Raw genomic sequence first — 27,133 nt, 5'->3', positions numbered from 1 at the left:
AAATGATATTCTAAATTTCTGTACTCAGGCACAGGAGGCATTTGTCCCAGAAATTGACTTTTCCAGCACCTGTGACATTCTTTCCTTTTCATCCCTCTGTCTGTGCTTCACAAATGCGCCCGTACTAAGTGAAGCACCATGGTGGGTACAATGCCAGCTGTCCCCTGGTTCCTCAGCTTACTTTCAATTCTCCTACCAGTGAAAGGAAGCTTTCTGGCTGCTATCAAGTTCTCCTTGCCAAACTTTGATATTCCAGGTGAGATAGCAAATGTTCAAAGTGCAGTTCTTCAGTCTTTGCCTTCATTTTGGCTGCCTAAAGCTCTTGGAGCTGATTTTACTTAGAGCATGAGCCCTTTGGAGTAAGGACTGTAAGTCCTTATGATCTGCTGGCACAACAATAATACAGACTGATGCAAGCACATTATAGCAAATAACAATATTTTCAAAGGTCAGCTCACACCATTAACTTTTTTCATAAGGGGCTGTTTCTAAGGTACAGGAGCACAGGGTCAGAACAGACCAAACTGGTTTGTGTTTTAAATGCTATGTGTCAAATTCATGCTTTTGGAACCTTATTTTATGGCTACATTAAATCCATTCAACCCTAATAAGAAGGTTGATTGACCTGACATCTCTGTGGTGTGAACTGTGGTCTTGCCTCGTGCACAGTGCACCAGGAAGGGCATATTAGGTACAAAATGAATTAACTCAAGGATGAAACGCAGCAGAGTGACAGCAGAAGGTACACAGAGGGTGTGGATGTGCATTTAGCCATAAAAACTTTCTGACAACACGGTGCAATGGTTCAAATCTCAACAGGATCTCCCTGCAGTGCTTCTCCCCACTGTACTCACATGAGGAGCCTGGAAATGGTGTGTATACTTGTGTATGTGAAGGAAATGAAGGAATTCCTTTACAGCAATGTTTTAAAAGATTATGGTTTACATCTTCAATGAGTCTCAGAAAAGTCTGGGGTTAGGAGTACTTCGCTTTCCTAGACTACGAAATCCTCAGGATTCTACCACTTGGAAACTTCCTTGTGACCCTTTTATTTGCACACAAGCAACAGAACTGTGACCCTCCTTAACAGAAAAAATAAGCAATTCAGGCCTCAGCAGCTTATGTTCTTTGTTTTATCTCCGGACTTTGGGAGGCTCCACGAGGAGCCAGTGTCCTGGCCCAGGACAGCATTGGAAGGTTTTTTCACTCAGGAGTTAACACTGCCTGGTGCTGCACGGGACCCTTCATGGGCCCTTTGAGAATAGCCTTTCTGCATGACATGGCAGAGCAGGCATGTGGCTGTCGAGTCAGCTCATGCGTTCAGCCTCCCTGGGGCACCCCCTTTAAACAGCACAAACTTATGTAACTCCTGTTCTAAAGCCTGTGGAAAGGCTCCCAATGACTTTAGCAAGCTTTGGATCGAGTCCTAATTGCCAGAGATACAGTGGAAACTTTTGAGCTGCACATTTACATTTTCTACAGCAAATAAAAATGCACAACGAGTTCAGTCTGGTGTTTGACCCCTTCTGGCCTCTGCTGCTACCTCGGACTTTGCAGCAAGACAAACAGAGCCAGCCTGAGCAGTACTTGGCAAACATTTTTGCTCTAGGAAGTCAGGAAGAGCTTTTTGTGCAGAGACCTACTGCTGGACTCATTATTTCAGACTGCCGTGGGCAAGGAAAGCAACGGGAGCTGTCCTACAAAGGAGCCATTATCTACAGACCCAGGGCTTGGGTGCACATGGCCACAGTGAGGGAGGCTGAAGCTTCTCTGTGCTCCTGTCCTGACTTTGTAACAGCGAGAGAAGATTGTGCAAACCCTCTTCAAACAACAACAACAACAACAACAACAGCTTTTTTGCAACAAAAGCTTTCTTCTCGACATTAATAACTTCTCATGTGTCCCTCAACAAACCTAAAATGTTACAGGGAGCAAAATGAATCTTTAATAGGTGGAAACTGTGTACAAAGTGTGTGTTATTACTTCTGTTACGGTCATTTCTTTGTGGTCTGTCTAAGCAATACGATTTGCACTCACAATAAAGCAGCCTTTGTACAAACAAAGAGTTAAGCAAATTTAATCTCTGTGATTGGTTGCAGAACTGAGGGGGAAAAAAAGTAGGTTAGTCTGCATAGAAAATTTCTCTTCTCTGAAAGTCTATCTGTCATGCCAGAAATCCCAGATATTAACTTACAAGTTATTATCTGTTTTCCCTGGTATTAGATGAGTGATCAACCTGAAATTCAGCACACAAGCATTTGGTAAAACGCAGGGAATGAGACACACAGAGTAACAGCTCTATTTACAGTAACATTAAACAGCATCAGCAGAAGCTCTGGAAATCACATGTACAAACACAAATTAAGCAGCTCTTGCTGACACTCCCTGTGCAACAACAGTAACAGCAGTTATGGTTTTCATGTGGCAAGAAGTCACGGTCCTTTAAAGATACAAAAACATTGCAGACCACTATTACTGCTCTAAAATGCACTTACACCACAGACTTTGAGAGAGTGAGCCTGTGAATCAAAATTAATTTCTGGCCCTCCAGAGAGTTAAACAATAGGTGCTACAAAAAGAACAGTGTCGTGTAGTCACAGAGCAAGCAGTTCCCAATTCATTCTAACACTGCACTAGAGACTTACAGAGACTACAGGGATAGGTGCTTTAGAAATTATTTAGATCCCCTACTCAGCTAAATACATACAGATATTGGAGCTGTTCAAGCTTGTGAAAAGGCTTACTGACAATGAGGGCAACAGTAATTACTGAGAGGGGGGTAATAAAAAGAAAGAGCCTGACTCTAGTTGCTCGTTCAAGGTAAGCACTTACCTGAAAATATCATTTGGACTTGTCAGCAGACATCCTCACCTGCTCACATCACAAGGATTTGGAAGCTTCATCTCTCAGTGGAAAAAGGAAAAATACATCTCTCTAATGAGGCAGCTGCACGCAGGAGTTGCTGTTATTGTTGGAAGTGGTTTGAAGGAATGAGGACAGGGACAGCCCAGGCAGGCGTGTCTTGCAGGCTGTGCAGCGAGAGGGCTCACTCCTTTATGGAGCACCTCCGCAACTGCAAGGCAAGATCACTCACTGAGCCATCCCCTCTCTGCCAGCACATCCAAGGGCTGCTTGGTATTCCAGCTTGGTTTCCCATCAACTCCAGATACAGTTTGTCTGACACGAGCCTATTCAGATGCCAGAGGATTGCTGGCAGTTCTTGTTTTCTGGGAACAAAACAGCAACAAGCAGCCCAGCTGCATGCCCTTGTGAGGCTGTTCAGTCCCTATTCCAAGGCAGAGTGCCCTCCCTCCAGAGCAGTGCTTAGCTTTTTGTGTGTGGATAGATTGTACAGATCTGTCTCCTGCTTCTGCACCTCCACCAGACTTTCCACTTATTCAATTATCTCTAATGATATTAATATTCCTGTCAGAGGAAAATACAGGGAATGAAATAGTGATCACCCTCTCTCCTTCTCCTTCCCTGGCATCAAAATGCTCACTCTGTATTTTATTTCTTCACTCCTCAGTGGTGAATGGGCAATTCTCATAACCATAAAGAATTTCACAGATCCTGTGATTACTGAAGTCATAATCCTGCCTCCCTTCTTCCATTTCTTCTATTTTATTTTTTTTTTTTTTTAGTTTCTCTCTGTCTCTTTGGCACAGCTGGCTGTCTGGAAAAACATGCTGCCTGAAGAGCACAAAAAGTGTCCTGGGCAGCAAAATACCAATCCCTCAAAAGGCACAGGAAAATGTTAAGAGAGCAACAAGTTGGGGGCTTCTTGAGGGCTTTTGACTCAGAGTTCCTGTTGCACCCAAGGGTGCTGCAAGAGCCCAAGCAGTTTGTTACATGGGCTCCTCACAAAACAAATCCCTAATACTTTTCTAAAGAGAAAAGCCAGTTCTTTCTTCTCTCTTACCATACCAGGTGAGAACATCCTAATTTTTTTCCAGGCCTTGGAAATAAGTATGTTGCCACCAGACTTCATTCTTGATGCTGTGGCCAAATCTGTAAGAAGTGATGTTGTGACAGTAGATTTGAGATGTGGCAGCACTCACAGCTATGGGGACTCTGACAGCGATGCCAGTGCTGATTTCTGGGGACAAAAGTCCCTATCAGGAGAGTAGGCAGGTGCATATATCACAAGCATATTTCACCCACAGTTACACAAACTCTGTCTTCACAGGTCTGATAATTTCATGAATTATGTGGAAAAAAAGAGTACAAATAATAATCTTAGGTTTTGCATTTCTGTGTTTTTGTGATGATGCTCCCTTTCTCCCTGCCTTTTGCAGTTCACTTTTCGCCCTTACTGTTTCCAGTCTGAAGGTTTTTCTAAATAAAGATATTTAGTGCATTATAAAAAAGAAAAGGTCCTTAAAAATATCAGCTTGTTTAGCAGTTTCTAGAACTCGTGGCTGATTAAGAGCTTGCTGCTGAAACAATGATTTAGCACAAAGCTGCAGCTGGCATAACAAGAGAACCATGCCACGTACTTTAACCTTTACTGGGGGATTTGCCACATCTGTAAGTAGTAATTCACCACAGATTTCTTCCCTGACTGCTGTCATGGATGGAAACATACAGTCCAAAACTGCAGGAACTGTAGTTTAAAATTTCAGATGAAAACTCTTCATAAGGACAGAGGCTCTGTGCATTCCCTGCACATGGAACAAGCCAAAAATATTTTTAAAAGCACACGGGCATTCCTTGGTCTGACAGCTCCCCCCTCACACAAAGCTTGTCCAGCCCCAGCTTTGCAAATGCACATCCCTTCCTCCCCAGCCTTGACTTGGCAGCAGTTTTTGTTGGCAGGATGCTGTTGCCAAGGGAGACAGAAAGGATGTGCAGCTGGCTTTTCTTTCACCTGCACTTAGTGCTGCTGATCCTATTTATGTTACTGCAGAACCTTTGGCTTCTAAGAGACCTACCATCAATGTCACCAGACCTTTTGAAGAGTTTTGACAATGACACAAATAGCTGTGGCCCCTGATGAACAGCTTAAAATAGGACCTGGCCAAAGAGAGGTAGTTGGTGTCACTGATGCTAACTCAAGCCAGGGTGTCCATTTCCCAAGCACTGATAAGAAAGGGGAAAGGAGGATTCAAAGCCATCCTAAAAAGATTTCTAAAAGCTCCCCAAACAGTGAGTAACTTCACATATGTAAAACTTATGTGCTTGGCCGAAGGTGACTCTGGCAGGCAATTCATCCAGAGGCTGGCTAGTACCTCAGAGAGGCACCTCTCCTGCATTAGAAAAAGAGGTCACATTGAGGATGATGAGTTTTAACTTGATGTCCATCCTTCAGGTGATGAAAACTAGGTGAGAGGAATCCCACCTCATATCCTTCTGCCTATTTAGACTGCATCATCATAAAGCAAACCATAAAGGGATAAATAGAAGTGATGTTTGAAAAGGTGAAATGAAGCCTCTGTAGATACTTTCCATGAGATGAAAGCCCACTGCTTTGGACATTCAGAACCAGCTTTTACAGAACACCAAGTGAACAACAAGCTCTAGAGAGCAACACAACATTGGCATAAAGAGTGGTCTAGAATAGGACCTGACAGCTTTTCCATGGTGATGCATTAGGAAGCATTTTTCTTTCACATATTAGAGGGTAAGTGGGCAAACACTAATTCAGCTGAAACTGGAGCTGCTGCCTCTCAAAGAAACAGCACACTACAGATCAGCTGCTCCTGGTCCCTGCAAGGCAAGATGTCTGGTGCCTGCTGAACTGGAAAGTGGTGGGTAGCATGAGGAAGTAGGAGCCACTTCTTCATGCATAAACCTTTTCCCAAAATCACACAGCTCTTGTGCCTGCTGCACTCCTTTCAAAATCCTTCCACTTGCTGTTGGAGGCAACCAAGTTCAAGGCATTTGATTCCAGCACCGGATGATACATCTTTTCCAAACCTAATTTCTTCAGGACTAAACCTCCAGCTCTAAGTAACTTACACTGACTTATCTATCAATCAAGGATGATTTTTCTGGACTCAAGTTACTCTTTCATTACAGCACAGTCATTTCAACTTGTCTTTTCTAAGGAAACATTTAAAGGAACAGACCCTGTCTATCTATCCTCCATCCACCCTATGTTTATCTTTCCTACTCACTCCTGATTTCAAATATTGTAACACACTGTATGGCAACTGGTGAGGCAGAGCAGAGCTCCCCACTTGTGGTTCCTCTGCTTTCACAGTGCAGACCTTCTTCTCCTCTGCCTGCAAAAGCTGTGCTTAAATTCTCCAGCTGCAGGTACAGAAACCCTGATATTGCAGCCAGGAGGAAGGCTGTAGTAATGCACAGGCTGACTACCTCCTATAAACCCTGAAGGTATTTCTGTCATTTCGTCTGCTCACTGAAAGTAATTTGGATGATTTATTACTTATGCCCCCCTTCAAACACATTATTACTTCCAAGTGCCTGGTTTTCCTTGTGCTTGATCTCCAATGAGAGCTGGTAATGAGGAGCTTGCACTGATTTGTTATACGAGCAGGTAAGACACAATTAGAAAGTAATTACTGTATTTACCTGCAGGAAAGCTTTATTCTGATTTTTTGACCATTTTCAGTTGAAGGAAAAGGGACACTGCCTCAGAGTGAGTAAATGGGCAGGGGACAGGGGAGGATTGGGCAAATTATTTATAGTCCCAGGTTATCGTCTGGGCAAGTGAAAAGCAAACCAGGTCAGGATCAAGGGAGTCAGCATTTCTGGTATGGGGGACTGGGGACTGGTTTGGGGATACAAAAGGTCAGATGTAAATGGAAATTACTCCCAAGATGGACTTGGCATATAATAGGGAGTGAACGTTTCCATGTCCAGATTTTCTCCTGTGAGAACAGCACAAGGATGTAAGGTTGCACATAAATCAGCCAGAAAGGCTGTAATGTGCTGTTTTTATTATCTGATTTTATTATCTGCTGGATTATGCAGGCTAGCAAGGCCTCTGGAGTGGATGTAAGGTTGCTAGGGAAAGAAATGAGCTCTTACTTTTCATTTCTACATGTCCTTCCTACAGACTAGAGACAGCTTTCCTTTGGCTTCTGGGACAAAAATTTGTATTACTTCTTTGCAGTCTTGAATTGAACCTGGCTTCAGCTACAGCTGATTTCAGAATAATCTAGATGTTCATCATGGTCCCTCCACACTGAGCCACAGGGGTGCTCTGTGAGCTACTCTCCAAGGAGCTCTGCTTGTGGCTGGAGGGGTCAGCAAAGCCCCTGCACAGCAAAACACCAGAGGTGCATGCCTGGAACTCCAGAGTGTCAGAGATGCATGTTGCATTAGGACATACAAAGATAAAAGGGGAAGATCAAATTCCCTTCTGTAGAAGTCCATCCGAAAATCTTTCATTTTTTGCCTCACAATTGTCATGAGAAAAGACTACCGAAGGGTTAAAGCTGCTGAGCCGGTTGGGAAAGAAAGTCTCCTGCTTATCTAGTGTGTTCACAAGTGATGTTTGAAGAACACGCCATGCTGTACTCTAGGGGGGCATGCTGCCCTTTTCTGGACAATTGAACTGGACTTTCTTCCAAACTCCTGATCTGGCTGGACTGAGCTCTGGGGTGGCTCCCCCCCGCTCCATGAGAAGACCCCTCTTGCCTGTCTTCAACCACCGTGACGGACCTACAGAGATGCGAATCCCCTCATCAAGGACCCAAGAACCCCTCTGGCACCCTATTGACACCCCCATGGCACCCCCATGGCACCCCCCTGGCAAGACTGGGACTGTACTCCCTCCCAACTCAGGGAGGGAGAAAAACCCAACGTACCTGTGAGCATTCGGCCATGAAAACAATGGACTTCTCCCCTCCATAGAAACCTAATTTCAGCTACCCTTCCCCCAACCAAGAACAGTATATATATTGGGGTTCGGTCCGACTGTCCTTTGAGTACTCCCCAAGACGTGTACCAGCGAGTTTCGGCGGCGGGACCCCGAAGACCTCACGTTTTGGTAGCTATACCCCATTCCCTGACCTTCTTTCCTCCCTGTTTTTCCTTGTCTTACCCTTCTCTTCCCCGGATCCCTTAACCTAATGCATATTTAGCTGTGGTTATAATCAATAAAATTGCACCTTGTTGATTTGTTACTGCAAAACCCCTGTGCCTTTGTTGGTTATTTTTGCACCCAAAAATCATTCGTCACCCGTTCATTTCGGGCGGAACTTCACATCTTCTTGAGAATATCAGCTGCTGGCTGCAGAGATGAAGAATGGGGTTTTTGCTCCATTAGATGAACTGCAAGATTGCACAGGTATTGAGATATGGATTTTATGCCATGCTTTGGAGCTGGGTATTGGTCTGGAAGGAATGATGGTTCAAGCTGGTGTAGTAAATCATTTGTAGTTATAAGTAAGGTCACAGCAGGAGCTGGATATAATTTCTGCTAATGAGAGCAGGACTCTACTGCTTGTATTTCACTCAGTGTTATTGCTTCTGAATTTGATTCAAGAGGTGGAGATACTCAATATCATACACAAGGAACAGAAGGGTGAGATGACACAATGACACAAAGTATTTGATTAGTCAGGGGATGAGTAATGTAAATGGAAATACATGTGAAGTTAGGAAGAGGATCTCACTTTATAAAAATCTGCTCTATCAACTCTGCAGTTCATTCACTTTGCAATTTGTATTTGCAATTCAGCATGAATGCAGTTACACAACAAAGTAAAATGTTTCACTTCTCTGGGTGGATGGCCTCTTTTTACATCTCCATTTGCATTAAAAAGAAATAGATCCACTACCAACTACATGTGTGCTACTTTGGAATGCAATTTTGAACATGTGTTGGTCTTGTCCTTCCACAGGAATATATTGCATATCTGAAGCATCATTTACCTTCAATGATTTAAGTGTTCATAGTGGATTAAGTCACCCTGCCTTACACATGATGGGCTGGCACCTGACACCATCAACACAGAGTAACTGCTTGGAATTACAGCAATAATAATGTGCAGGCCCCCTACTATAGCCTTATTCACACAGTACTTTACAGGTAAGATATTTTATTTGTCTCTCCTTTCTGGTTAAACCTGCCTCTATTTATATTCAGGAAAGAATTTACCCATTTCTGATGTGTCATCACCTCCACACTTAATTTTATTTTGGAAGGAAATTGGACTGACAACCCTAACAACTTCTGATTATTCACAGAGCAGCCCTTGTGAAGAGATTAAGTGTACCAGCTTTTCCATGTTGCCCCGTCAGCACACAGCCCTTCAGGGATCTTCTCTTGATGTGAAAGTTAGCTCAGCCCCAATGCTCATTCATCCTTGACTTCTGTTTAGCTAATACCAGTTATGTTGTTGGTGATATGACGTGGACATCTTATCTCTCTCCTTCCCCCTCCAGAAACTTCCCTGGGAGCCTCATTTCATTTCAGTCAGGCTATAACATAGTTCCTAAGCACAGTGCTTATTTTTCAGCTACTGCAGATGCGAGCTGGCATCAGAAGGCAAAACAGAGGGCGGCTGTTTGCCTGTGTGTCCCCTGCCCCACCTCCCCTCCAAGAGCAGGGTGGCTGTGCAGAGCTGTGCAGCAACCTTGGCTGGTACCGAGAGCACCAAGTGCTCAGACACCTCTGCCTTTACAGTCCATGGGTGTCCCACACTGGGATAGCACTGCAGGAGCCAAGTGCTGAGGTGCTTGTCCCAGTGCTTTGCAGGGAGATGTGCCTCTGCCCCGTGACCCAGCTCTCTGCTCTTGAAGGCCATTGATTTATTTTTCTGGTGGGAATGCAAAAATGCCAGCCAAGGAACAGGGACATTTGATTTCTGGTAGTGTCAGTGCCTACCCCAGTGTTAGCACCTGGCTTCACTGCACTGCCCTTAATATGTGTGACTGCTTGGACCTCAGAGAAGGCTTGAGATTTGCTGGTGCATTGGCAACAAACTTCCAACACAGCTGTGAGTTGTTTCCTTAGAAACAGTGCAAGTGCAAACATACCCAGAGGTGTGTTTGGAAAGACAAATTCATCTCTAAAATAGATAATAACATGTTTTTACTGCCTACACTGCTCTTTTCCAGGCTTTCCTTGGTCTGGACTTAATTTATTAATATGCAAAATATAATCTTGAAACTAGGGCGCAGTGGAGCTGTTGACAAACAAAGAACTTTCTGTTCAAGCACTTTGAATGAACTACAATTAAACATCACTCTGAGTCCTCACCAGACAGATGCTGGAAGAGCTGTGTGGCAGTCAGATGTTACATTCCCATAAAATGCAACGATAATACTGACAAAAGTGTCTTGTCACAATTTTGCCTTATTACATTTTTCCCCTCTCTCTCTTTTGAAGCATTCTCAGCTGTCATTGTACCCGAACAGCAAAATCACTCCCACAGTAAAGTGCAGTATCAGGATGCAATTCTGTTTGGAGACAGAGCACTAAGTGTGGCACATCAGCTTCAAAGCTGCAGGGGAGCATTAGTCCTTGCATTAGCATTAACTACTGTGGCTAAGAGAATGCACTGGCAATAGCCTGAGCCAAGGTCAGGGCACCAAGAGGAAGGAATATCAAGAAGCATTATGCAAAGGACATAATTTTAAGCGCAGAGTTTCAGCCCTGTGCAGTATGGGTTCAAAGGACTGGATGGAAATATAAATAACAGAAGGCTTGCTTGAGGTACCAATTCCAGGACCATAGAGAGCAGTGTCAGGAACAGTCCCCTGGGACTGATGGTGGCTTCTGCTGCAGCAGTGTAAATCCAGGACAGCTCCTGTGCAATTAGGAAGATTATTCAACATACAAATGACTCTCAGAGGAGAACAGAGGAAACAGTAAATGGACCTGAAGAAGTAAAATACAGCTGGGATATGAAGACCAGTGACCAAATTAGGAGTAAGAAATAATGCGAAGATTAAGGGCAATTAAGAATTGCAAGAAGTAGTCAAAGGAGTGGAAAGGCTCATCTTTTGTTCTCTTCAAAACTGGGTGCTGGGTGGACCATCTGAAGCCATCGTGATAGCTTAGCACAACCTTGGTTGGGTGCTTGGGTGCTCAATTTCCCCCTTTACCTTGTTTGCTGGAAATCAATGCTTCAGTCAAATAAAAGATTTAAATAAGATGTGTAAAACAGCTGCTCAGCCCAAGGTTACTCACAAACAGTAACTTGTATATAGTGGCTGAAAACAAGTGATCTGGCATGAGCCAGGGTCAGTGGCTGAAATCCCTAAGATAATCAGAAACCTGCCTAAGGTTTTATCTTCCTGCAATCAGAATCTGACTTCTTGTGAAAGGCACTGAAGTGAGAGCTGCTTCCATCTCATGCTGGTGGCATCAGCCCCGTGGCAGAAGTGTCACACATGGTCACACTTTACTGAATTGGGAGTGAGGTGAGAAATAAAGCAGGGGGAGCAGCAAAATTGATATGTACCTCTGCTCTTACAGGTCTAAAGAAGAGGCTTTGGGGGAAATGTACAGAATACAGCTCTTCATTACTCTCCCATTCCTCTGTGCTTCTTTAGTGTTTTTTTATTCAGAAGTGTCCCTGCTGGGAGCTGCTCCTGCATGCTCCTTCACTGTCAATTGCATTGCCAGAAAAACAGCAGCACCTACAGCAACATTGCTACTGCATTACAACTATTTCCTGAAGATGACCTTGGGTCCAAGATATTTATCAGACGTGTAATAAAACAGAAAGAGGAAAAAAAATGACACAGCAACAGTTTGCAATGATTTGTTTGTGAAGGTGGTGTGATTTGAACTTGCAAATTGCAGGCAACCACTTTGTACTTGCTATGGTAATAGAAAGCATCTCCTACTCAGAGCTCCATGTCAGCTCCTGCCTCTGCCTAAATTAATGCTTCCAATTAGTCCTGTTTTATTGTGCATCCATCACAGAACATTCACTGTTTGGGCTTTGAACAGTACAAATCCATATACTGGTAATTATGAAAAAATACATTTTGTAAGACACAAATGTTCCATATTTATCAGCAGCGCCTTGGGTGCTTTACAGGCTTTTTTCTGACATATTTTTAATTTCCACAGTCAGATTCATCTTTGGGGTTAGTTACTAATTGAAGCTCAAAGGCTGTGTAACTCTTTGCACTGGATTCAGGCTCGGCTAACTCCAATTTTTCAGCACATCCCTTGAAAAATCATCAAGCTACCATGCACGTGTCCAAGGCAATAACTGATCTTCCAAGCTACGTGGCACATACCATGCAGGAGGAAAAAAATATCCAGACTTATTCCCTGAAATGACATCATATTACCTAACTTACCCAGTGCTGTTTCCAAACTTTCCCTTTTTTCCTATGTGAAATCTTTGGCACATATTAAAAATGTATGTGGAATAGTTTAGAAAGGACTGAAAGGAGGGGAAAAGGGAAGAATGTACCTAAGGCACAGACCAAAATTATGGTTCCCTAATAAGCCTGTGGTTTCAGGAGACATATAACTGTCACAATAATTATTTAACAGGGCTAAAACACTTCAGGTTTGGAGTCAGTCCAGAGGTGATGTTTCTAGAAGAGAGGAGCAGAGGGAGCCATGCAAGGCCCAGCCCTGAACTGAAACAGAGGCAGTGCTGTCTCTGCTCACTCACTGGGGTCTTGGGAGCAGCTGGACACAAACACCCTTTTACCTCAGGTGCAGCTGCTCTTGGCAGAGCATGATTAAAAGGAGAATATGACAACAATTCTTACAGGCTGGTTTAAAAATTATTCCTGAAAACAAAAGAGATATTTTTTTATATGGTGTTACTGGAAAGCAAAATATTTTACACCAAGCTTTTGTCTGAGCAGGAGATTTTAGCTGATTCGTTACTGGCCAGTCACCTATACAGCACCTCTGGAGGTACAGGAGGAGCACAGCCTCCCTCAACAAAACCCTTCTGATATAAGAGGACTCTCTGTGTAGCACTGAATTATCTGAACAGCTCTATCTTGCTGCCTGAGATGGACCTTGATGTGAGTGTAGCACAGGGATGGGGAGGATGGGGAGAGGAGGCAGCTGGAGAGCTCTGCTGCATCGTTTCTGGAATGGCAGCAAAAGAGATGTGCCCAAGGGCAGGCTGAGTCACTTTGCAGAGAGCTGCTGTGCTTCACTGCTGCTTGAAAGGGAAACATTTTAAATCTTGCTCCCTTCGTGGCTCCCAAACAACTGTCTGATGAGAAAGGGAGGGCATCACAAGCTCTGGTGCCAGTTGCACATTGCATCAGGGCTTTCCTGCTTGCTCCCTTGCAGCCCATATGGGACAAAGTCATGGGGAAAGCTTAGCAGGGATGAAACCAGCAGGTTGCAGCGCAAATTATTCTTTAAAATCCTTTAAGTTTTAATGAAGATTCAGATCTTTCCCTAAAGTGGGCTAAAACTTCTCTTGTGTGATTCCATGAAGGCTATCTAACTCTTGAGGGTGTTAATTATTCACAAGAGGTGGAGGTAAAGAGCTGGTGGAACAGAGCTCTCCAGCCACATGGATGGATGGATGGATGGATGGATGGATGGATGGATGGATGGATGGATGGAAGTAGTTAATTTGGCTTTCCCAGTAGCAGGACCTGTGGGATGAGCAGGTCCCACCTAAGCCTTCATTTTCAGTTCCTGGCCCAGGCAACACACAAATATCAACAGCCTTGCAGGCTCTGTAATCAGCAGACCTGACTCTGAGCTCGTGTGAGACATCTGGCCCTACTGAAACCCAAAGAGCTCTGCCAAGCTGGAGCCATCCAGGGGCTGGCTCTGTGTCTGGACAGCTGCAGGGCCAAGAGCACTCTGTCATTACCACCCTGAGAGCCAGCAGTGCAGACTGACCCCTCCAGAGCTCTACTCTTATCTTGGTGGCACAGTCCAGTGACAGGATCGTGTCAGTGCATGCTTCTCCCTACACCTCCCTCCTGAGCCAGTGCTGCCACTAGCCTCAAACAAATGAGCTGACTGCAAGGGGGAAGAAAGGAAAGGGAGGACACAAGCAGACGGCAGAAAGGGAATAATATTTTTAGATGGTAGGACAAAATAACCAATTGTAATCTCTGTTTAAATAAAAATTACTCACCCATTCGTTCATTCATTCATTCATTTGTTCACAGGCATGAATATGATCAAACTCACCCTGCAGAGACTCGGAGCTGCTGGTGGCAGCCATGCAAATCCATTCCTAGCAGGCACCTTGTGGGATGTTTTTATTTACATGTCTTTTTGTGATGTGTGTACGATTATGCTGAAGATTCTCTCTGCCCCTCCTGTGCACCCACAGGCACAGGTATGTTATAGCAGCAGTTGTGAGGGAAGAAGCCTGGGCATACCAGTGTTATAGTTAACACACACATTTATATTTAATTTTTATATTTTGGTCATGTTTTTATCAAAAATCAAATCAGGAAAAAATGCAATCTACTGTGGTTTAGGTCTTGCCTCCTTTTCCAGTATACACATCAAAGTCTTTCATTTGTTGGAAGTTAGAGAAAGCTACTGACAAAGGCTGCCCAAGGAAGGCAGTACTATGAATCAGATGGTGCATTCTGAGGTGGGTCTGAAATGTCCCCACAGCATCATCTCCAATAAGAGAGGAGTAAATATGCAGGCATTTGAGTCTCCTTGTGAGTCTCTATTACAGTCCCTGAGCAAAATTACTCATTTGGAGGCATTATCTCTACATATGGCAAAATCTTCAACCATCTACACATGGCATGCAGCCTATGAATATAAAATCAATTTGAAAGGATGCCTCCTAATGCAAAGTGAAGGCACAACCTTTGCTTATCCCCAAATATATGTCATGACAGCTGATGCTCAGCTGAGGTGTGAGAATGGAGTGCTCTGCCTCCAAACCACAAGAGGTAGAATCCTTTTGAACTGGGTGGAACAGAGCCCTAGCTGACAAATTGACCTCAGCTGGACCTGCAGGGACACCTCTGTCACACTAAGCAGAGATTTTTGTCATGAGATGTCAGAGGATGGCTGGGTCACTTGTGGAGGTGTCTTTCAATGGTTTAGGAGTAGGAAGACTTGATTTCATAACAGTCGCTCATTTGCAGTTTGCCTGACACAGCAGGTGACGATTCAATAAAGGCAGGAGCTGGAAAAATTCACTTTCTGTAAATACATTCTGGGTTTAAGGGGTTTTAGTATGTCTGCTCCCTTTAACGATTTGCAGTCTATAGTGTTTTTTCTTAGGTCAAGAAGCTTATTTGAAGATGAAGGGGGCAGATCTGGTGGAATATAATGTGGAATTTCACACAAGTGCTCAGCCTGACAGAAGCAACAAAATTATGAAATGATGAAAACCCAAGTCAAAGGCTGATTCAAACTTACTCAGTGGATTTATGTGATCAATCCCTCAATATTTTGATGAAATGTTATCCATACCTGTGTTCTGGGTTTGTAAAAATGGAAAGTTTGTCTCTCTCTACTTGATATGCCACCAATGTGTCTAGTCAAAGCCCCAAAACGACACTTAAATTCCAGCATTAACTCTTTACTGCTCCCTGGAATGGGTAAGACATTAGGGAAACCTCTGCAGACAGCAGCCTTAGAGAATTGCTCTAAGGAAGGAAAGGAAGAAGGAAGAACAAAGGAGATACCCCAGGACAGGGATTAGGGAGAAAGACGGAGGAAGGAAAAAGGGAACAGAATAAAGTAAGAATGGAAGATGGCATATTTTCTTACCAAGCAATACTGGATGTAAGAACTGTGTTCAGGATAAATAATGTTATCTGAAAAAACTAATTGCTTGTATCTGGCAAAATCCTCTTTCTGATCATTGCACAGACCTCCCATCGACATAGCTGAGATATTTACTTCTTGCTAAATGAACATTATTTATACTTTGGCCCAGAGTTTGGCATCAGAGCTGGAACTGAGTGTTTCATGCAGAATAAATCTGACATTCCTCCCTTCAACCACTGCTTAACATTCTAGGAAAAATTAAATTCTTCATCAATATGTACAAACCGTGCCAGGATGAGCTCTGCCCTCGGACTGGCATTCAGGAGGGCTGTGCTGCAGTACTTCAAAGCAAAATTTGGCCTTCAATTCTAATTGCTCCCAACTCTAGAAATATTGAATTGATTTTCTTTAGACATGAACTGTTTTCTCCTTCATCACCGAGGTCTATAAAACAAGCTGGGTTCAAATTTCCTAGCATCAGCTCTTCTTGAGTTATGAGGTCAGAGAAGGCGCAACTGGAACAAATAGGAATAGCTGGTTTCTCTTCACGCTCACATATCATAAAAACAGCCAGCCTGCTTTTGCTGAGAGTTCTCAAAATATTCACCTTTAGACTGAGCCAAGCCTGAGAGGGACATTGCTACCCCCTCAAGGAACTTTCTTGAGAAAACTAGGAACAAGTGAAAACTGGGGAAGAGCCTGGAAAAAGAAACCAATAGGATGCAGTAACAGTGGTTTTGTTTCCACAGAAGTAATTTACAATTCCCACACCTCCATCATAAATTAGCTTTGGAAGAGCCCACATGGTCCTGAGTGGGACTGTGGCTTTCTTCTTTCCCAGAAGACACATTTTTGCTCTTAGCATCGATAATCATAGGCTGTTTAGGGAAATTTTAATCTGTTCCTTATGTCTCACAGACAGGACTCCTGCCACGATGACTATCGGGAACGTGTGTAAGACTTCCCCAGATCCTTGCTCACTGCCTGCTTTGGCAACCCCATCTTTCAAGCTGAACCTTGAAGCCCAGACCACAGACAGAACCACGCTCACAAAGCCTGCCCGGGGGTTTTAGCATAAGCTGATGTATTTATGCCTTTCACATAGAGACACAGATGAGGATGGGGAGCCTGCTGCATGTGAGGCATCCCAGGGACATTGTAATCATCCAGTCATTCTCCAAAAAACACTTGTTTGCCTTCTGCAGTTTTGATAGGATCAAATGAGATTTTTTGAAGTCTGAGCCACTGGAATAAACCCCACAGCTCCAAATGCTCAAATGCTCATATTGGAGGGTTCAAGGAGGAACTTGAATTGGGTGCTTACAAACCAACTTGTTTTCTTGCATGTGAGATACACAGACAAATACAAAAAAAAAAAAAAAAAAGGCAGCAGCTGGTTTACCTCTAGTCCCTTTTTAGCTAAAAATTATTTGCACTTGAAAACATTCTGACTAGCCTAACTGCACATCCTTAGCCAAAGGCAGTGGTTATGAAACACCATGTAGCTGCCCTGTTTCACATGTCATTCCCTGGGACAGGGAATTTCTAGTACAGCATGGAGACGCTGAGGACATCACGCGGGGCCACCATGTGAAAACATCTTATTACTCAGTTGTCACGCTGTCAAAAGCTGCAACCACTCACTGCTCTAGTGAGCCATGAATGACTTGTTTTGCTACTTCACAAGCTCTCCTGGCAAATACAGAAATACTGAGATACAAATGCCCATATCTTGATCACCAGAAGAAAGGGTCACTAGATGCTGGAATACATTTTTTATGGTGATGAAGGGCAAGTGCTGTGGGCAAAAGACATCTGTTTCTTGAGCACCCAGCTACTTGCTCTGCCATTTTTGCTTCATGCTTCTAAGACAAAAAGCCTGCACAGTCCACCTGTGCCACCAGGCCTCCTGTCATATTCAATCTCACCCTGGTGCTCTGACAACGACCAGGGCAAAACAAGACACAAAGATCTGCCCATCCATGAGGCACCTGCAGTGCACTGAAATCCCAGGGCTTACAGAAGCAGAGCTGAGGGCAAATCTGGACCCATTATCTTCTGGTTGTTTTAGAAAACAAGTGTAATAGTGCAGCTGTTCCTCTTTAGAAGGAAATAGGTTACAGTGTTTGCATGTTTATGGGGATTTGCTCCCCAAGGTGCATCACACAACTCCCATTTCGCTAAAGTGGGTGACATGGGAATGCTGAAAGGTGGAGAGACAAATTAATAGGAGATTTGCCACTCAGCCTTTCAGGGAGAATACAGCATTCTTATTTAAAAATAATAAGATAGTGGTAGTTATAAATCAACTGCAACTCAGCAGTGAGGAAAACAGTAAAAATTTTATGAGAAAAACATTTCAGACACTGAAAATAATGGTACACTGCAATTGTAGCAACGATTTTGTTGTACTGCATGTGAAACAAGTTACATTGGTGGTCAGGCAAGCCAGTGTTTCTCCCTGCCTTTCTAAAGGGCAGGTAATTTAGCACAGGCTCAGCTGCCTGGGATGTGCATGTGGAATAGCTGTGTTCTGGCCAGAACTAATAATGGAGTGTCCTCTTGCTGTCCATACTGCAAAAATAAGTGTACAGGGCTGATGTCTGCACCATAGGGAGTACTAATGCATCATCCAGGGTTAATGAATTTCATGGATCCACTTCCTGAACATGAAGTTAATGAGTCCAGAAACTGTAAGCACCAAGCCTCAAGCACGCCCTGTTGCATCGATAGACAGGTGGCTGTGAAGAGCCAGGCTTGGACATGTGGATGTTTCTGATTTACTTCAAAAGGAACCTCAAGGCTGCATGCAAAAAACATCAGGGAACACATGGAAAGTCACCCAGGTCTTGATATCAGTCATGTTGCCCTGCACATCCCTGCCTTTCCAGGAGGTGCCAAAGCTTTTTACAAAGCTGCAGAAGGGGTGGCCACAGCTCCTGGGAGGCAAGGACAGAGCCTGCTGTGTCCCCATGGTGTCCTCTTCCCACTCAAAGTGGGGCAGGACACAGCTGATACAGCCTGATTATGCCTCACTCTGACCCCACCATCAATAGAGCAGGGGCTTAAATACAGGGTCTTATTATGGGGTGTTGCAACCAGGTGGCTTTGAAAAAATATAATAACAGATCTATTTGTCTGTCTATCTATCTATCGATCTATCTATCTATCTTCCTTATCTATCTTCTATATCTATCTTCCTTTTCTATCTATCTATTTATCTATCTATCTATCTATAACATATACTTTTAAATTTCTTTCTAGATATAAAAATAGGAAGTATAATATGTACACATAACAATAAGGTATGTGTTGTTACAGTAGTTCAAAACATTTGATGCCGAACTTCACTGTTGCTTTGCATAGCCAGACATCTTTCAGCTGATCCAAAACATTTTGATTGAACTATTTTGTGGAGAGAGAAGTTTTCAGGCAGCATCTTTCTGGAGCTTCTTTTCACACACAGGCACAATGGCAGCCAAAGAGGAGGTGATGGTGGCATGGCAAACCATCCTCTCTGAGGCCTCTGCTCCATTTCTGTCCTCTAAAGGGTTGGAGCCCCTGCTGACATCCTTGCTACTGCATGATAGCTGAGATGGAAATTAAATAGCTGGAACATCTTCCTGCATGTGCAGAGGGAGGCAAACAGGAAGGGAGGGGGAAGCTGTTGATATGTCGCAATTCTGTAGAGTAGTAAATATTAGCATTAATTTTGCTCATCACAACTGCCCATTCATTACAGTTTTCCATGTACCAAATCCATAAGTCTGTATGTGCTGAGCCAGTGGCTTGCAAGAGCAAGCAGCAGATAATGTATGATGTATTACCTCCCTTATAATGGATTGGTTATTTCAGCCTTGATGTGATGAAATAAATGACAGCAATTTTGCTAATACATGTGTTTTCAGCTCTCCCCCTCCTTTCAAATAGGGCAAAAAGGTGTCCTTTAACATTTAGAGCCATGGAAGAACACAATTTGTATGATGGTAAGTGACTATAATGTAGTATGCCATAAACTCTAAGTACCATCTGGTTTGAAAGGAAGCTGATATGAGGTATAAAGAAGGTATTTTGCACATAACAGAGGTAATAAATTTGGAGTTTGCTGGAGGATTTAGACTCAACTGGAAATAAATCCATTGCAAATATTTTGAAGTATTGTATAGATACATTAAGAAAAGATTCTGCCACTAAGCTGAAAGTTCTTCTGGTACATCTGGTGATATTAGAGCTTTGCTGGTCAAATACTGATCATATCAATCTGTGTTCTGTTTCAGAGTGATGGTGGGAAATGTATGGCATGAACAATGCCTTGCATGAACAATATTTCTACATTCTCCATTAAAATACCAACTTCAATAGCAAAGGATCTCTGGTTCATGTCACCCTTGCCATAAAGAAAAATTGGATGGGTGCATCACGGTCTTCTTCCTTCCCTATGCTCTGCCTGCCCATGTTCTGCTTGCTGATGAGGCCAAGTTGTGCCCAAGAAATTGGAAAAAGCAGCCAGAAGCAAGTTTCCATGGGCCTAAGCCCCCTATCAACACATAGCAACTGAAAGCCCTTGTCCCAAGGAGCTCAAAGCAATTCCACCAAATTCAGCCTGCACAAACCCAGAAGGAGCAGGTGCAGCTGGAGACTCCAGAGTTGGGTTCAGGGCTGGGAATGCTGGCAAATTCTTAGGATGAAATAAACCCACATTAAGAAAGATTCACGTTTTTTCAAGGCAAGCTGCAAAGATTGAAGGTCCGATCCTGGGGCCGCTGCCATCAGAGGGAGGATTTCCACCAATCTAAAATGGCTTTAGCCAAAACCTTTAGCTTGGCTCTCATTTTGTACAAGCTCCTGTGCCCTAGTCTGTTGCCAGAGAATGGCAGAAGCTTTGCACTGCTCTAATCCTTGGCATGAGCATAAAATCATGCTGGGAAGCCAAATAACTCTCACAATGTGAGGACAGCTCTGCCCTTTGGTGGGGTTGGATGTTAAACCAGCTGTTAAACACTGCCTGCAGCCAGCTGCACAATCTCCAGCTGTTGCAACTCTCATCCCTCAGAGAAGAGGCACCACCTCTTCTGAGACATGTCAGCTCCCCCTTCTTTTTTGTTGGATTGGACACAGAAGTCCCTGCCACCCCCAGACTTTTTGGGGGAGTAGGGACTTCTGTCCTCACTGGGTTATTATTTTTCCAGCACTCCTGTTTCTTATTGGGGGCTCCCAGTTCTTTAAGATTTATCAGACCAAACAGAATGTATCCAGCAGTGGTGGGAGTTGTTCCTGATGTTTATAATCCCAAATATTACCGTTTTACATCACAGACGCCTCTTTTCCCTGATGAATGCTGACTGGCCTCCTTCCCTTCTGCCACTTTGCTTAAGTCACATTTGCCCTTAGAGAAAAATGTGGCAGAGTCATGAACAGGAATGGAAAGCTCTGTCATATGGAGAGACTATGGTGCAACGTGATAATCATGTTAACCAACTCACTGCCCTTTGGATGCTTGGCCCACATCCAGCACAGTGACATCAACACAGTGCTCTGGGCACACGCTGCAAGGCTCAGATTGTACCAAAATGTCAGGCAGTGAGTGCCCTGGAAGCTGTGGGGTTCTCAGGGCCTGATCAGCAAAGTGCTGCACATCTGGCCCTGTCCATGCACCCACAGCAACATCTGCAGCACTGTGTGGGGGCACTGCTCACCCTTTCTCTTGGAAACCCACTGAAATCATCACACAAACCCATGGGGGCAAGCCTAACCTTCACAACTTTCTACAGCAAAAATGAGGTGCAATAAGACAAAACATTAACTGGATGTCTGGCCTTGCCTTCCAACTAGAGATCTTTTTATTGAGGATTTCTACATGGCCTTCCACTGAAAAGCAAGTATTTCAGGGAGACTTGTGTGCTTCAGCTTGATTAATTAAAGATTTGTAGCCATATAGACCACTGGAGCCCTATTAGCCCTGGTTTCCAGCAGGGGCTGATGAAATGCTGATGAAATTCCGGCACCTGTCTGCAAGCTATGGAGACGTGAGCCACCTGTAGTGGGCAAAGGCACAGACTGAACCCTCTCCTCCAGCACGGGGCTGCCAGGTATACCACTTTCCTGGTGCAGTCACACACAAGCAGGTCAAGGGCTCAATCCCAGGCATTGTGTACCAAATCCAGAGTCAGGACTTTGCTTTCAGCAGCTTCCTCAGACTTGGTAGCAGAACAGCTATAAATGGTCTTGCCCTTTTAGCAAATGAAAGTTCATTTTGTTGCCAGATGAAGAACTATTTGCTGGTACGGAAAAGACAATGTTTTTTTTGCAAAACCATTAGACTGAAACCACACAGTGAGGAGGATCATGTTTAAACATTAACCAAGGAGAGGGATGGGAGAATATATTTTGTTGATCAATGGTCCCCAAAGTAATGAATTAGACCAGTTGTGTCACATCAGCTCTGTATTTGGGAAGTAATATTGTGTTCATCAGGCAGCAAACTACAACTTCAGGGTCGGTGGCCACCAAAGCCCACCAGAGAGACCCCTGGGATGAGAGAACACATGCACTAATGAGGAAGGAAATACACTGATGACTTCGAGGAAATGATTATCATATGTATGTTTCTTCTGGGAAGTCAATGAATATGTATGTAAACTATAGTAGATAAACAAGAGCCTTTTCTGTGCTCAGCATGGGCAACATTTTGGTGGAAATATCCACTTGCACATCTGGCACCAAATAAAGAATGCCTGCTTCTTAATGCCATGTTATGTTAAGGAATTTTATTTTATGGATTTTTGGTAATAGTTTCCTATCCAGTCTATCTTCTGTCTTCTGCCTAATCCATCACTGAAGTTACCAAGCTGAATTTCTATGGCAACAGACTGTGAGGTCAGAGAGAAAGTGCTAGGCTGGATCAAGGATCTGAAGTGGAACTGCGGAAGGGAAAGAACAAAATTACTTAGAAAAATTAACTGTCATAATAAAAGAGCAAGAAAAATAAAAGATGGATCAGATAATCTACTCTTAGTGTGAAGACTCCATCTGGTTTCTGACAAAGCTGCCACCAGTGAATGCATCCTCTTACACACACAGAAACCCAATTTGTCTCTTTGCTTCCTTTGAAGTCAACAGCAACTCCAGCAGGTGCAAAATATGGACATCCAAGGAACTGCAGGGGAATTCCCAGTCATCAGGAAGATTTCTTGGTATCTGCATCTTCTTGCTTAGTGAGAGCCCATCACATATTGTCACAGGCCTCCATTGAAACAACATCTCCACCTCCACAAAAGGTGGGACAGACATGGAGACTTTAAACATTTTCTAACTGAGAACACACTAATTTTTCCTTTAATCCTCTTCTCAAAGGTGTAGTGACCACAGCCCAAAGTCATGTTTAATTAGCTGTCAGTTGCTTGCTCCCTGGCATAGCCCTAATGCAGGCTCCTACTTCCTGACCAGGAGCTCCCAAGGCACCACCTGCCAGTGCCCCCAGCATCCACATCAGACACCCCATAGAGGCAGTGGGGTCAGCAGGGTGAGCCTAAAGGTGGATGGCACAACATCAGTGAGGGTGAGGGACAGGGGAGCGAGGTGGGAATGCAGATGTCCCCCAGGGATGCTGGCATTGCTCTGGGGTTGGGTAAATTGTCACAGAGGAGGTTGTGCTGTTTTAGGAAGACTGGCAGTTTCCTCCTGTTTTTAATAGGATCTCCTGCTGTGCCTGAGCTGCTGTCACTGATGTGGGCCCCATCGCATCACAGCAGCCACACGAGGCTGGTGATGACACTGTCTCCAACCCAGGAGCTTCCCTTTCCTTTAAGCAACACCATACCCTGTCTGTCCACATTTGTTACCACCTTCCCCTTCCAGGTGATGGTCTAGGACCTGCAGTTCTTCAGAGAAATCCAATTAGGGACGTTGTGCAAGCCCCTCTTCAGATGAAAGCTGCTGATTCACTAAGCTCCAGGCCTGCTGCCTTTTTCCAAGGAGCACAGCACACGTTTCCCCCTGGCAGTGCTCCCTCCCTTCCTTCCTGCGCCATCGGCACGTGCTGCACATCAGAGGAGACAAGAGGCTTTAGGGTCCCCTGTTCTCCACCCACTGGGGATTTTTCTCCCTTGTTCAGGAAAGATAAAGGAGGCAGGCAGTATCAGACCCTGAAAACATTCTGGGGATGTTTGGAGGGGAGGGAGGCAGATATGGAGAGAAACCTCTAGTGCCTATCTGGGATTTATAATGTGACTTAAATTACTGGGTTTTTTCTGCTATTTGATCTGAGAGCATATTTGAGTAAATCTGAATATCAAAGAAATTCAGAAAGACAATGGGGCAAGGAGTAGGGCAGAGACTGACAGGCAAATAAAGAAACCAGGAAGGCAGTACAAAGATGATATTGCAGATAGACCAGATTAAAAGATGAAAAAAAGAGGTGACATCCCCGGCCACCTGGAAAAACCACTCAACATTTTATGGATTGTTTATAGGCTACAGGTACTCTCTCTCTCTTTTTTTTTTTTTACACCAAAGCACATTAGAATAAATCCTGAGCTTGACCTGGATCCTGGGGATGTGCATTTAGTGCACTTGGCCCCAGAAAAGCATAAACAAAACCCACCAGACTGAATGGCCCTCTGCCACCCTGAAAACTGAAGGGGAATGTACATGTGCATGGTGGGACAGAGCAGAGCTACTGAGACTCTCCAGCCTTCTTCATGTGGCTAAAGGAGGTGGGACACATTCAGGACCTTTAAAAAAAATGAAAAAAAACAGGAGAAGGATGTCCACAGCTTCTCTGCAAAAGAACCACAAGGAAGATGTAACCATGCCTGAAACACCAAACCACCACTGCTTTCATTATTTTGACCATTTACCAGGAAAATACTTGCTGTCCATAATGCCAAGAAAAGCTTAGGAGGTATTAAGAGAGCCACAAAATCAACTCTGACACATGAATAAGGCCCACAGCCCATGTTTAACACCAAGGGATTAATCATTAATAAAGGGCAGCACTGCCAATAAAGGGATGGCTGCTTATAAGCCTTCTTACCATTGGCTTAAAGGGAGGAGGAGACACTTGCAGCTGTAAAATTTTATCCATGCATTTTACATGTCTGTGTGTGCACATATGTACATACCTGTACACCCAAGCCTATAATTGGTATTTTCACACTCAAAAATTCTTATACTGCCCCTACAATGTAATTATTATTCAAATAATTACAATGTTTTTGCTGTCTTGAATTTTAGGGTGGCCTGTATTACTGGAGAATAAAATAATCAGTCTTTGTTTAAGTCAGAGCCAAGATTCCTCTCACTTCTCCCCACATGCCATTTTGAGGATTAATTTTAGTGTGATTTCCTTCCCTCCCTTATTGATATTGAAATATTCTTACTTCTGATTTTTCTTTCATTGCTCCTATTGTTTTCACACGTTTTCTTCACATATTCACAGGTACTTTCTGTTTTTATAATTTGCACATTTTCACCCATCTATAAATTGGCTGTCATAAAAGCCAGTCTGAATTGCATTTTGATTAAAAAAGACATAACAATGTCATTTTTTTCCATCCAGTATTCAGACTGGTTTTGCAATGAGCCAGTTAACAAAACCTTGACTTGCTTTTCTGCAGTTTACAGGTTGGATATATTGCATTTGGGGGGCCATTTTCTGCCTCTCAGTTTTGTTAAGAATCTACTCCAAACTTGGCAGCAACTGAAAAGCTGTGTACTCTTCTCACAACTTGTCATCTTCCATCCTTATTCAGGCATTCAACTTGGCTACTTCTTAAGGCTTAAAATTAACATGTTATTATTGTCTCTGAAGACCCTTCAGGCTTTGATTCCTACCTATTGGAGAAATTTTGATTTCTGTTTATGTACTTGCTCATAATTTGGGTTCTGTTTCCAATCTGTCACTTGCTAAACCATCTGTGCCATCTGGAATATGCCTGGCCCGAATTTGGTGGAATTCTCTTCCTTATGAAATTCATGAGATGCAGCCTGCAGATGCTTTCACTGCTTCCCTGACAAATTTACCAAATTTGGCAGCTTTGAGGTTTGCATTTTTGTCAGTTTCTAGGCCCGCATCTTGTTCTTATTATTGTGCCGTAGACAGTGGAGGTATATCCAACATGGATACATATGGCATGTGAGAATCCTTCCAGTTCCAACAGCTTTGACACACAAGTGAACACAAAGATTTGGATACCCAAGATCCTCATGAGCCATTTTTTCCTCTAGTACACCATAAAGTCACAGGCACTTGAGAGTGCAGGGGTAAGGTAAGAGATTCATAGCTGAACAGAAGGTCACCAACAGGTTTATATTTCAGTGGTATTGCAGACAACAGCATCTAGGAAGAATGGGATCGGCCAATACACTGTTTCAAATATTGCACTAAGAGGAAACCACATCTTTGCCACCAGTAGGTAAACCCTTGTGTTTGGGAGAATTTTTAGCTTCTGAGAGACAAAAATATCCTAAGGATCTGATTTTGGGTGCTATCCAAAGAACGAGGTGGGTGCAGTCAGCTCACAAGACTGAGGAAACTGGCCAGACTTTTTAAGGATTACCTAAATGATTCGTGGCTAATCAAAATATGCTGGCTCAACCATGGGTAAAATGAAGGCAAACACGGCCTGTGTGCTTCCAAATTTGACATTATGAAGGTTACTCATTTCTCAATGTCCAGAATGAAATCACTTAGAAGAATAAAACCCTATTTTTTTATTTGCGAACTCCTTTTCTGAACCAAATTCAGCTCCTAGGAACTAAAGATGAAAAAATTTTGTCCAAAGACCACAGGTCTAAAAAAATGGCAAAATTATAAATGTATTAGATTTTATGAGAGAAAAATGAACTTTTCCTTGAGTTTTCTCCCACATCTATTTAAACTGTGAGTTCCTAGACACAGATCCTCAATGTGAACACATAAAATTAAGTATGTTAATAGGTATTCTAGTACCTAACAAAAGTGAGCTCATTTCCAGGGGGTAGGTAGCCTCTCCCTAGCAGAAGCAATTTGTAGAAAATGAGAAAACCCAGGTAATGAAGAACTCCTGAAGCCAGATGGTACCCAAGTCCATCCTGCTGTGCTTACCTGTTTTTCTCTGTCACTCCCCCATGGCTGCTGGGGCTCAATTAGCTTCATATTACAGCATTAAACTGAAGTTTTGATGGTTGGCATTTATCCTGCTAGACTGTCATCAGGAAATATTCAAAGTGAGCAGGTGGTCAGGGAGGAACCCCACAAAACCAGGTGGTGGTCTACACTGAGAATGAGAGGACACCATTCCCAACAACCTCCAGTGAATCATTTCCTTACAGCTATCGGCACTGCTACACGCTTTGTGTGGCAACAGCAGATCTTTGGAAAAAACCCAATGCAGTTGGGTAACAGCAAATAGAGAAAAGGAAAATAAACAGCCTTTGCTGGCTATGCTCTCTTCCTCAGTGTGGGGAGCCATGAAGCTGTATTTTGCGTTATTGAACAGCAACCCAACAGCCACGGCTTGAAGCTCCCAC

The 27,133-nt window shown here is 43.6% G+C and overlaps 1 protein-coding gene across 3 annotated transcripts in view; it reads right to left on the bottom strand.

Moving 5' to 3' along the window:
• The window catches only part of TMEM108 (transmembrane protein 108), a 162,184-nt gene that overhangs the window by 14,400 nt on the left and 120,651 nt on the right, over positions 1–27,133 (bottom strand). The window contains exon 1 of one of the 3 annotated variants that reach the window (XM_054273986.1): positions 2,833–3,024. The exons of the other annotated variants lie outside the window; for them this stretch is intronic. Within the exon in view, the coding sequence (XP_054129961.1) occupies positions 2,833–2,845 (13 nt within the window). The 5' untranslated portion in view covers positions 2,846–3,024. Of the gene's footprint in view, positions 1–2,832; positions 3,025–27,133 lie in introns of those variants that run through there. 3 annotated transcript variants of the gene reach the window in all.

The sequence above is a fragment of the Melozone crissalis genome, unplaced genomic scaffold (assembly GCF_028551555.1).
Source record: "Melozone crissalis strain CALT ecotype California unplaced genomic scaffold, PUWL_Pcris_2 ptg000016l_1, whole genome shotgun sequence".
Classification (NCBI taxonomy): Eukaryota; Metazoa; Chordata; class Aves; order Passeriformes; family Passerellidae; genus Melozone; species Melozone crissalis.
Note: the sequence above shows the minus strand (reverse complement) of the source record. Positions and strands in the feature narration are given on the sequence as shown.